This window comes from Notamacropus eugenii, chromosome 4, assembly GCF_028372415.1.
Source record: "Notamacropus eugenii isolate mMacEug1 chromosome 4, mMacEug1.pri_v2, whole genome shotgun sequence".
In the NCBI taxonomy this organism is placed as follows: Eukaryota; Metazoa; Chordata; class Mammalia; order Diprotodontia; family Macropodidae; genus Notamacropus; species Notamacropus eugenii.
Genome location: NC_092875.1, coordinates 86,258,584 through 86,271,440, shown reverse-complemented (window position 1 = coordinate 86,271,440; position 12,857 = coordinate 86,258,584). Strand labels below are relative to the sequence as shown.

At 41.8% G+C, this 12,857-nt stretch overlaps 1 protein-coding gene across 12 annotated transcripts in view; it reads right to left on the bottom strand.

Moving 5' to 3' along the window:
- Window positions 1-12,857, bottom strand: part of MROH1 (maestro heat like repeat family member 1) — a 202,163-nt gene that overhangs the window by 108,258 nt on the left and 81,048 nt on the right. For all 12 annotated transcript variants that reach the window (XR_011965678.1, XR_011965679.1, XR_011965680.1 and 9 more), the window contains exons 6-10: window positions 10,479-10,577; window positions 9,562-9,713; window positions 8,664-8,804; window positions 7,757-7,849; window positions 3,743-3,821 (exon numbers count right to left, since the gene is read on the bottom strand). Coding sequence is in view for 9 of the 12 variants with exons in the window: in XM_072602683.1 (XP_072458784.1) it covers window positions 3,743-3,821; window positions 7,757-7,849; window positions 8,664-8,804; window positions 9,562-9,713; window positions 10,479-10,577 (564 nt within the window). In the remaining 3 variants the exon portion in view is untranslated. The remainder of the gene's footprint in view (window positions 1-3,742; window positions 3,822-7,756; window positions 7,850-8,663; window positions 8,805-9,561; window positions 9,714-10,478; window positions 10,578-12,857) is intronic.

The following is a 12,857-nucleotide window of genomic DNA, read 5'->3' as shown; positions in this document are numbered from 1 at the left end:
ATCTGCTCCTCTCGGTGCAGGGCAGCCAATGCAGGGCTGGGCTCTGCTCCGCGTCCGCAGCATGAAGAACCTTTTGCGAGAGGTTTTCAGGCTCTCTGGAACAGAAATCTTGTCCGCTCCGCTGTTCTGTGGCTTCTGCTGCTCCAGAATTTATTGGCAGTTCTTTTTTACAGATATTTTATGGGCTAGCGTATGTGTGTGTTTCTACTCTGCCATCTTGGCTCTGCCCCCTGCATTCGACATTGTTAACCCTCTACTCATTCTGGATTTGTTGTTCTTGTTTGGTCATTTTCAGTTGTGTTTGACTCTATCCACTGTGCCACCTAACTGCCCATCACTCTGGAATACTCTAATAATTTTATCATTCCATTTTTCCTTCTGCCATACAACTCCAAACCCTATTCTTTATCCTCAGTGGGGTCTCCAATCTCTCAGTTCTTTCCCACGCTATCACCCCTATGGTGGTTATACTCTTTCCCTGCTCTGCCCTATTCTGACTCCTTGGTGAACTAGTAGCCTCTAATCTCCAGTTCTTTTCCTCCATGTCAACACTCCCATGCCAAGTACCACCCTTATATTTCTTCCACCATCTAAACACATACTGCTGAAAAAAAACTGGAGAAAAATCACAAAGCCATGCTGACTTAGGTCCAATATAAATTTGCTATGTAATCTCAACTGAGCCTTCACTATAGGAAGGTAATCATTTTACAGCTCCCTAACTGATTCATTATCCCAAATCACCACAGCAGTTTTTCCAAACCTTTATATCCCTCTTCAAAACTCCCAAGGCTCCCCTTCATTTTTAGCTCAAATTTTACTGACAAAACTTACTGACAATGTAGGTAGTAATCTGCTAAGAGTTCCTACTTCTCACATCCTCATCTCACATCACAAAGATGCCCTCTACAATACCTCCAAAGAGAGGTGACTCTTCTCTTTGCCAAAGCAAATCACCCATTCCATCCTGTCTCTTCCAGTGGACTAACCCATCAGTCATCTCCAATCCCGTATCAATCATCATTCTCTGCCCATCTAATGGCTGCCTCTTTATTACCTAAAAACATGTCTATGTCTCCCTCATCCACAAAAAACTCTCATTTGATCTATTCATCCCCACTAGCTATTATCCTGTATCTCTCCTTTTTGTGACTAAACTCTTTGAGAAATCCACCTCAACATATGGGTGTGATGGAATACTATTGTGCTATAAGAAATGATGAGCAGGATGCTCTTAGAAAAACCTGGAAAGACTTATATGAACTGATGCAAAGTGAAATGGGCAGAACCAGGAGAACACTGTATACCGCAACAGCAATATTGTATGATGATCAACTGTGAATGACTTAGCTATTCTCTGTAATACAATAATCCAAGACAACTCTGAAGAACTTATGAAGAAAAACGATATCCATCCCCAAAGAAAGAACTTAAGAGAGTCTGAATACAGATCGAAGCATACTTTTTTAACTTTCTTGGATTTTTTTGTCTGTTTTCCTTCACAACATGACTAAATGTAGAAATGTTTTGCAAGACTACACAAGTATCACAAATATAACCTCTATCAAATTGCTTTCCTTCTCAATGAGGAGAGAGGGAAGGGAGAGGATTTGGCACACAAAATTTTAAAAAACAAACGTTAAAAATTGTTTTTACATGTAATTGGGGAAAAATGAAATATTAAACAATTTTTAAAAAGAGAAAAAGAGAAATCTACCTCAAAATGTTTGCTGATTGACGGTCGTGATGATTATGAATAACTTCTAACAGAGACCATATTTTTCAAAAGAAAGAAATTCTTATTTCTCTTGCAAATTAAGGTTAATTAATCTTAAGTTGGGCTTTCCTGCTTCAGGCCCAGAACCCAGACTATCATCAACATTAGCTAAGATACCAGCTGAATCTATTCCCAACCATGTCCTGGTGAGGGAAAATGAAATACAATTTTCTTCCATCAGGGCCCTGAAAGGGGAAAGTTCAGTTCTCTCATATTGGCCTGAAAAGTCATATTTGGGGTACAGGTGGGGAGAGATCAGAGGAGAAACATGAAAGTCAGCAATACTTCCCTTAAGCCGACAATCCCACTTAAGGAGTGACTCTAGCAAAGACATGATCTTGTAGCCCCCTTGCAGCCCTGTGGATACTCTTTTCCACTCTATTGTACACCCACAACATGTCAACTATTGGTCCTTTACCATGATATCCTAAACATCACTACCACCTGTAACTACTATTACAGATTTATGAATCAGATATTCTCCTAAACCATACTCAAAAACATAAGCAATTTAAATAGATAATACCAAGATTACCAGGAAAAAGGATTAACTCAGCGGGAGTCCTCTAAGAACCGTTAATCTAACAAGAACCTGTTTCTTCCTAGAAAACTAATATACCACAGAAATAAAAAAGTACAGGGATACCCTGGGAGAAGACTGAGAAAGAAATCTGGTTGTTTCTTCAGTCTATTCTGCACTCCACTCTCTTCCTAGATCGGTTTATCTTTTTTTTGGATCAGACTTATGATTTCATCATTATAGGGCACTCTCAGTGAGAAGCTTCATCTACTAATGTGTATCAGTGACTTCTTTTCAATTTATTGTCTCAGAAAGTTTCTTGGGAGCGCTAGGAGGTTAAGCAACTTGCCCACAGTCATATGGACTGTAGGTGTCAGAGGTGGGCCTTATATTCAGGTGGCTCTCTATCTATTAGGCAGCACTGCCCCTCTGTTCTCTTCCACACACAAGCCCTTGTCATGGCTATAGGTTCCATTTTTCCTTTTCTTCGGCATAAGCTTTCTCAATACATGACAAATATCTCAAAGGTATGGAGATTCCAAAACCCACCTTTATATACTTGGGGACTAAGAGGGAGATCTCTCTCCTCCCTTCTCCATCCCTAGAAGACTGAAAACTTCTTGAGATCAGGGATTGGCTTTGTCCTCTTTGTTATGGAGAGCCCTGAACAAAGGGCTTTGCATACAGAAGACACTAAATACCAATCATTTGTTGAATCGAACCCCTTATTCTTCCCAAACAACTATACCCACAGAGGCATAGGTGTCTACAAACCGTTCCCACTGTGCTTAGAGGGACAATTCCTTCTCCTAAGAGGCTGAAAGGTCCATTCACCTCACATCAATTATGTTCTTACCCCTCCCCCCCACCTTGTAGCTGGCAATAGAATTTCTGCGATTCCGGGAACCAATCAGTATTTTTTAACTATGCTCCTATGCAAAGCATTCACTCTACTCTAAACTCTAAACTATGCAAATTACTGTAGATTTCTGGGATAGGCCTGTGAAGGTACCAGTTAATGAGGCCTAAATACAGGGCATGACATGACTATGGAGCACCTTAGCTGCTCCAACAAACATCATCACAGCTAAGAGGAAAGCAAGAAGGCTGTGACCTCTCCATAGCTTCTCAGCCTCCAGGCTTTATGCATGCTGTCCACATTCACGTGCATCTGCACAAACCCATTAAACCCTCTTATAATCTGTCAATCCTACTTTCCTTCAAGCCATTCCCACTGTCCCAGCACCTTCCACAAGGATATTTTTAAAGCCCCAAACAAGGCAAGCAGTAGGTATATTCAGGTTCTGCAGATACACACTGAGATGTTGAAGAATTATCAGCCCAATTATTTGGAAGAAATTGACACCAGATTAAACTGCCCCATTGGTACAGAACTTCCTTTTCCCTCCCCTACCATGAAATCTTTTCCCAGCCCCCCATCTTACCCAGAATTGTGAAGCAACGCAGGACTTCATTATGATTCTTAATGACCAAGGGGTTGAGTGAATCCACTGGGGCACAAATCTGCTCCAAGGAACAGAAGAAAGAAATTACCAAGATGACCACTGCCTAAGCACCACTCTATGGAGGTCATGTATGTTAATGTTTAATATAAATTTTAGACTTTAATAAGGGCCAAAGTTTGAATTAAGAAGAGTCTGGACCTAATAGTCTCCTTTATTTAACTTAGAGGATACCTTTTGATGTCAAGCAAACAAATGGGACTTCCTTACCAGACCCTTCTTCTGGCATCTTAGTGATAAGGCCTGGGTTGTAACTTCAGCTTTTGTCAAACTCTGTTAAGGCCTGTTTAGGACAGGATGTCTGTTATCTGGGTGATGGGACCTTTTCCTTATCTTAAATCACAGAGACTGCTACAGAAAGAAGACACCACTTTGTTTGCAATGTGTTTATCTAAGAGAACTCCTTCCTCATGGCAAAATGTACTTAAGACAGTCAATTTCTGTACTAAGGCAGCCAGTTCTGATCCTGGCTCCATAGCGCTATGTAACCGTTTTCTTTATGGGGAATTGATTGATTAATTAATTAAATCATAAAATGTATGCATTTAGCCTGTTGCCTTTTCTTAAGAAGTTTTCAGGTCAACATGTAGGTGATTGGAAAGGATCAGTCCCCAGATATGAGGGAAATGCTCAAACTGGCAGGCAAACACCCTTGCAAACTTTCCCAACAACCTGTGCAACATCTACATCTACCCACAGGGCTCCTATTTCTTGCAGGGAAAGAATATTTGAGGAGGATCCACTTCCCCCATAGCCCTCCTTTCACCAACCGCTTAGATACTAAAGCCCCAAGGACAGAATACTAGAATTAAGAGATGTAGAGGGGACTAGAAGAAGCTACCCAGGACCTCTCAAAACTATGCAGCATCCCTAGATGTATTCCCAGTTCAGAGATTACCTCATTTTCTGGACTATAACCTTTCAACACTTTTAAAGCAAATGGAAACAGAAGTTGTGTCAGCAAAAGTAAGCAAGTATCACTTGGTGGTTCCAGACTGAGGCAGAGCGAATGTAGGAAGCTTTCTTGGGACAGTACCTGAATCTTTATCATGAATCTCAAGTCAGACCTCAGGACTTGTAATTCTAGCATCTCTCCTCACTTGTAGGATATGAAAGAAGCAAAAATTATCAGCAAACAGAAAAAAGCAGCTATTGCCTCTGAGTGGAATAGGTTTAGTGATGACTTCTCAGATTGTAATTCTTGTCCCAGGGGTGAGGTAAGACTGAGAGGCTCAAGGTTACTATACTTTTAGAACAGAATAATTCCATATAAGGATATAAAACTGTGTAGTACATTAGAGTCTCAATGATTGGATAAAGTTTACCTAATTCTTCAATGTCTTCATTTCAAAAGGGATTGGTTAGATTTCGTGTCTAGAATGTAAGATCATATTCTCAGCTAATGAGAATAATGGTCAGTGGGGGGGAGGGACTTGCATTAGGGTCTATATAAATCACTGCCTTTTCTTTGTCTTTGGCTTTCCTACTCCAGGTGAACTGGTGTAGGATTGTCCTGATTCTCGAGAATCTAGTAAATAAACTTTCTGTCATCACTTTGAGAGGCCTCTGAGTAATTGACTTAAGTAGGGATCTGAGCCATCCCACATACCTCTAAGTTGTAAGACATAGGGAAGTTTCTAGAAAAAGTTAATTTCTCATGCCAGTCTAGCATGAGGTAGAAAGGTAAAAGCTGATTAGGGGTAGTTCTGAATTACCAACTTTCTTCCTACTTAGTTACCTCTGGTGCAAATAGCAAAGCTAATGAATCTCTTGTTCTTTCCTTCCCTGATCCTCATTTCTGTAGACCATGCCCCAATTTTACACATCTCTGAACTGTTAAAGTCCTTTTTCTTAGGACAATTTTCCCTTTATGGGATCTAAAACTAAAATGAGTCACCAGGAATCATAAAATACTGGTTGATGTTGAGTGAGAATCACTTTCTGCAGCATGGCTTTCCATAGGGCTCTCTTTCTAGAGAACTCCTGGTATGGTCAAGACTTTTTGACTCCAAAACTATACCTCAACTAGAGTCTCATGCTGGAATGTCCTTCAATGCCTGGGGGTCTCCTCACCCTGGAACACCTATTCCCTGTGACCTTCTCATTCTTCTGCCAGGCCAACCTCCTTCCCACTTTGGTAGGTTCTTCCAAGGGCCTCCATTTTGTGCAGGGCATCAGGCCAGCCAGCCTCCACTCCCTTCCTGTTCTGCTTTTGATTCTGCTGACTTCAAAACCATGCCTGACACCAAGCACTTCCAATTTCCTCTTCCTCCCCTCCCCAACACCACTCCCCTTTCAGCTTCCTCTGGTTCATCTTCTTTCCTTTAAAATGTTAAGTTCCCTGAGGGTGGGGACTACCTTTCTTTTTTATTATATTTGTATCCCCAGAACTTAGCACAGTGCCTGGTATATAGTGAGCACTTAATAAATGCTTATTTCTTTCTTTCCAGAGGAAAAAACTTCAAATCCAAACTGCACCAGCAAAGGAGCCCTCTCTCTAAAATACCCCCAACAAGTGGCCATCCAGCCTCTGATGGGAGAACTTCAGTGATGGGGATGCACTGCCTTCTAAGGTAGTTTATTTCACTTTTGGATACCTCTAATTGTTAGGAATTTTTTCCTTACATGAAACAACAATCTGCCTCTTTGCAACTCCTAACCATTCATTCTAGTTTTATTCCCATTACCCTACAGAGTTTGAGGACAGGAAAACTTCTCCCAGGCTCCACTGCCTTCTATCTTCCCAACTTCAGAGCAGAACTATAATTGACCAGTGATCCCCACCACGAGGTCTGCTGAATTGCACAGTCCCCTGTGCTAAGGTATTTGTACCCTGGGGCCCAGATTTCTAAACAGGCCAACAATGGCATAAAAAGAGTAAGTGCCAGGAGGACACAAGGTTACCACAGAAACAAGCCGTGTGTATATAAGTTCACGTGAGATAAGAAAGACAGATGGAGCAAGAGAGTGAGAGATGGAAAGATAGAGAACCTGGCTTCAGAGCAATTTCAGCTAACCCTGTAAGTTGATATGGCTCATTTCCACACTGAAGACAGGAGAATCTGAGAGAGAACCAGAACCCCAGTGGCCAAAGGAGAGGGAAGCCATCACTCCATGAGCTCTAGGATTTATGTAAGGCAGTTTCCTTTAGGTCCTGAGGCCATTCTTCAAAATAAGGACACTTTTATTCATTTTTGTATTTCCTTCAGAGCTCTGGTAAAAATGAACTGCCCCATATATGTCTGATGACTGAATAAATGGACTGCCTCATGAGTAAATGAGTATTCTCTCTCACCAGCAGCATCTAAGCAGAAGCTAGATAACCTTCTGTCAGGGAGACTATAAAGTATATTTCTATAATGGGAGAAAAGGAGTGTACAGCCTCCGAGGTCACTTACAATCAATATAACATAACATAATAATGAGAACTATTCTCTGTGGTTACAATGGACACTAAAGACTTCGTTCCAAGAAGCATCCTCTCTCTGTGGAGTCATCTGAATAAAAGCAAACTCTCTTAACCAAATGCTCCAAATCAACTCCATTGCAATGGAGCCATCTGCTTTCCAACTCACACTCAAAGCTGGAGTAGGAAGGTTTGGGGGCCAAAGGGAGTTCCAAGGAACTATTCAAAATTTTCCAGAAGGCACACACATACCCAAATGTATAGCTATATGAAAATATTCCCTTCCTCTTGGTCCCTACTTACTCAAAGGCAGGAAAAAGGAGGTCCTTAGTCAGTAGTCCCATTTTTTCTCCAAAAGTCTTTGGCCCAATGCTCCAGAAGGTCAGCATCAAAATTAAAGGCTCTTTTTTCCTAGGCTGAGGCAATACCATAGGCAAGCATGGTCCCAATCCCTTGTATACAGGAAACATCCTCTCTCTTCTCTCCCTTTACTTATCTCCTTTTCTGACTGTCTGATCAAACCGTCTTACCTGAGGGTGCAAAGCAGCCAGAAGCATATCAACCTGTACCTCCAATGTGCGGCTCCCCATATTCACAGAAGCTTCAAGAATCTGTCCAAGACTCTGTTAACATAGTGGGAAGGACAAAAATGAATAAAGTCAGCCAGGAGGTTAAAGATACAATCCCAATCCTTTGGTGGGGATGGGGGTAGGAAACCAAACCTGTATTATCCCTGACAACATGAACCTATCCAAGGATCCATTCAAGAAGAGTACACTTCTTTCTGTCCAGTTTAGTGCCAAAGAAATGGAAATAGTCTGCTGCAGAATTTCTTGCCCCATCACAAGTCCCAAAATAACCTCAGAATTGCAAGTCCAGATCTACAGGGTCTTAGGGTGCAAAGTTGCTACAGAAGGCTTGTTTCAGTTGGGAAGGTCAGCTTCCAAGACAGAAAGAATCTAACAAGAGTGAGACTAAGTGATTCCAGATCCCACCCAGATGTTATAAACCACTCCAGTGGGTCAGGAGAGTCTGATTCAGACCAGACTCCCAAGCAGGCTAAGAACCTATCAGGGGTTCTGGCAAAAGAACTAAAAGAAACCTGGCACACCCAACTCTAGTAAGTAAGGTTACATTAAGGGAATCATTTTCACTTTCTGTTTTTAAAAGCCTCCAGGGAAGAAGCTTTAACGGCCACTAGCCTGACTATCAAAAAATTTTTTCCTCCTATACAACTAATAGTTTCACATAAACCCCTTGACTATTTAAGTAAAGGTGAGTTCTTTTGGAAGAGTCCGACAGCTGTGTGTGCTGAGCGGGTCTGTGTACATGCACATGCCCAGTATGCCAACATCCAGAGGATGAGGGCTTAGCTCTCTGGATATGTCCACAATGAAGTGCTGACCCTCAACGAGGGCCTTGAGCCCAGTGGCTTACCTTGGACACGTAAAAGGTCTCAGCATGCTTCTTATAGAGGGCAATGATTCCTGGGATGAGCCTGGGCAGCTGTTCCTCTAGCTTCTCACTGGGCAGCAGGTGACTCATTGGTCCCAGCGCCTCAACCACAGCCAGCCGAAGCTAGGAAAAGGAAAGCCAGTGTTCATCCCAACCAGATATCAAACCTTCATTATGTGTAAAGCAATACATAGGCCCTATGGGACATGAGAAACCACAGAATTTGCTCTCAGTGAACTTCAGCTTGTGGTCTAAGTGGGAAGACAGATGTGGATGCACAGGCAGCACAGGAGTCTGTCCCTGAGGGCTACTGAGACTAAGTGAAATCACATGCAGGTAAGAGATCCCTGCAGGCTAGGGTGGTCCAGAAAACCTTCAGCAAAGAAGAGGAAGTAAAGCTGGGCCTAGCCTAGACATATCACTCTTGGCTGGGTCCTTATCCTGTCAAATAGCATCATAAGCTTTAAGGGTATGAGCAAGAGCATGGGAAAGGAAAGTTAACACCTATAATGCATTTTAGCACCAAGCCTGGATTAATAGTCTAGCTCAAAAAAAACCAAAACCAAACATAAGGAAGATAAGGAGGTTACTTGGACAGGGCTGTAATGTACCCCTGATCAATGCACTGTCTTTTTCCCACAAAGGATTCTATTTTAAACCCATCACCTTATTCAACAAGGATTTTTACTGAACACCTATGATAACGAGGGTCTTGTGTTGGAAGGTTTGGGTGAGGGGAAAACACAAAGAAATTTAAAACACAATTTTTGCTCTCAAGGTGCTTAAAAATAACAAGAGGATAGCACCAGTCATGCCAGTACTATTTAATAAAAATTCACTCTCAGGAGTGAATAGTTAGAAAGCAGCCTGAATTCTTTACCTTTGCTTCCCGGCTTTGTAGCCAATGGTTGAAAAGCACATCATAAGCACTGAAGATCTCAGTGGAAAATGTGTCCTTCCGGACAGTGGGGTCTGGAGCTTGATCCAGATTGGCTAGGTATTCCAAGATACTGTCACTGAAGTGCTGCAGAGCTGTGGTACAAACAGTCCCAAATGAATATCTGCTTTCTGATTCTCAGCTCTAATTAGTATTGCTATCATCACTTCAAAATCAATTTACAAACTGGTCAGCAAGTAAGTGCCAATTTGTAAGAGTCAACTGCAATTAGAATGTACTACTCACTCTTTGTCTCTATGATGAAATCCTCTTTCATCAAGGACTCATTAATGTGCCACCTCCTTCATGAATATTATTAGAGTCTAAGTTCCTTAAGGGCAGGGACTGTGACATCTTTTAATTTTGTATATGCTGTATCTAATGTAGATGATTGTTCAATTGAATTAGTGGGTTTTCTCTGAACTAAGGGGATATGGAGCAGTAAATGGAAGGTGGTGGCACAACCAAAATAAACTGCCCTTTCTGGGCTACCTCTGGTAGTGGGAAGCAGATCCTACTCTCAATGGGGCAGATGCTTGAGGGCAAGAAAAATGAAGCCTCCTGCTGCCTACCAGCAACTGCCACATGTACTTTCTAAACTACTAGGGTCAAGGATCTCAGTGTCAAAAGTGCCTGTTTGTCTTCCTTTGCCCCAAGGAAGGGTGCTTAAGATCACAGTGAGAGAGCCGGATTCTAAACTTTGCTCTTTTCTCTCAATGGAGGCTGGGCTGCTGCTTACATGGGCTCATAGTCATCTGCCAGCCATCAGCCTCTCAAAGAATAGCTATTCCAGAATCCCTGCTCTGACTGCACACTGAGATGGAAAAAAGAAACAAAAGCCCACAGAGGCCCATTCTTACCATAACAAAACACAGACTTCATCTGGTCTTGCCGGGCCAGGGTTAGCATTGGTAACATCGTTGTCAAAATGGAATTTAAAAAGGGCACCATGCCAAACACTGTAAGAAAGAAAAACAAATTGTAGATCATTCTGTCTTCCTACATTCATCCTATCCCTCTAGTCAAGTCATGGAGCACAATACGTGACGTTTCAGACTAACAGGGATGTCACATGGGTGTTACGAGTTTGTTTTCTAAATCTCAAAAAGTATAAGAGAAGAGACACATAAAGAACTTCACATATTTTAAAGAATCGTGTATAGCATTAAGACTTTTAGGAGGTCTGAGCTCTGCTGCCCATCAGTTCTGACACTTCTGAAATTTTGAACTTCTGTAAAATGGGGATGATAATACCCGCCCTGCTGATGTTATAACAGGTTCTTAAGCCTTTTTGTGCCATGGACTCCTTAAGCAATGCGGTGAAGCCCCTGGATCCCTTCTCAGAATAATTTTAATTTATTTAAATTTAATTTATTTAATAAATAAATAAATAAATAAATTTAATAAATAAATTTATTTAAATGCATAAGACACATAAGATTACAAAGGAAATCAGTTAGTTCATAGTCCCCAGACTAAGAATTTGTAAGCCCTCTAAGGTTGCGGGGTACATTAAATGAGATGATAAAGACAATAACCCTCACACGTATGGACTGAAGGTGGCACAGTGGAGAGACTGACAGATTTGGAAGAGGACCTGAATTTGGATTTCATCTCTGCTCTTTACCTACAATCTATGTAACTTGGGGGAAATCACCAAACCTCTTTAGCCCTCCTCCTAGTTGTAAAACAAGGACTAGGTGATCTCTGAGATTTCTTCTAGTTCTAAATCTGTGATCCTGTGATGGATGTAGAAGTAATTTGTGCTTAGTCCAGTGCCTGGCATATGGTAGGTGCTTAATAAATGTCTGTTGACTGACTGTAAAACCCTCTACAAATGTGATGCACCCTTTTCTCCTGGGGTCCCTCTGGTGCCTCTCCACTAGACAGATGGGAAAGACAGCCTTGCATAAGAAACAAGCAGAATTGCCATGGTGACTATCTCTTGGTTTGGAATCTTTTGTGGTAAGAGCTAGTCACCCCTTGGCATCACATGCTACCAACTGATAAATCAGCGCTCTCTTTTTGACCTTCTCCTACCACATGCACACACATGTGAAGCCTCTCATATGGATCAGTCTCATTTCACAATCACTGGCAATTTTTTTTTTTAAAGCCCAAAAGGGCTCATCAGCATCTCCCACATCCCCTATATCAGGCATCATCAACATGGCATTGTGGTCCCTGTGCCAAAGGGACAGCTTCAGAGACTGGCAGGTTGTGGGGAGGGGTTTAGGGAGGATGAGGGGGAGAGAAGCTTGTCCTTCACCCCTCCAGGCACTTCCCTTTTCATCCCTCTGCCCTACACCTTTCTTCTAAACTATGACACACTCTGTATTTTCCCCTGGAATTGAGGTGGATGTCTAAAGAAATCCATCATTTCAACAACTTTCTTTTCTTAAAAGTAACGCTAACTTGCTTTGTCAGTTTAACAAGTATTTACCACCTGCTCACTCTGTGCCTGACCCTGGGCCAAAAGTAGCAAAAAAATAAAAATAAAAATAAAAAAATAAATACAAATCTTGCCTTTAAGCTGCTTGCATTCTGCTGCTTACATTTTTGCATAATACTGTACCAGCTTCTAAAGGCTGTTGTGAAGAACTTTTATCTAGGAACCCAGAGGATCTTCCCCTCCCAGTTTGATTTTTTTGGTTATTTTTTTCTTTTATTAAAAGGGGTCATCCCTTGAGTAACTACTTAAAGAGGCCTATTCATCGAATGGGTCTATCTCACCCAAAATGAGAATGTGATAAGTCCTTAGCCTAACATGGCCAAGGTCCCCCATTGCATCCTGGGCCATCTCAAGCCGTCCTGATGAATATCAGGCCACTGGACCCAGAAGGCTTTGGAGGAGAAAGTGAGGCTCAAACCAAAGTGAAGTGCAAGTCATGTCATCATTTCCCTGATGTCATGGTCCTGTTCAAGAATGAAGGACAAACACAACAACAACAACCTTTCTAGTCATGAAACAGCAATCCATCCTAGGAAGCATAAGGAGACATTTGTTGTGTATTTTGACTGCATCTAATACAGATTGTTCATAACAGAAAAGACAGGTGAAAATAAGGTCCATGGTCCCCAAAAACTCATTCTAAAAGTTCCACCTAGACAGTGAAGAAGAGGAGTAAGAGATGACATTCTGCCACATGGTAATGACGATAAATGATTAGCCCATAACACTCCCCTTACAAAGTACCCACCTCCCTTTATTCTGGCTGCCATCTTGTGACTTCTTTTTT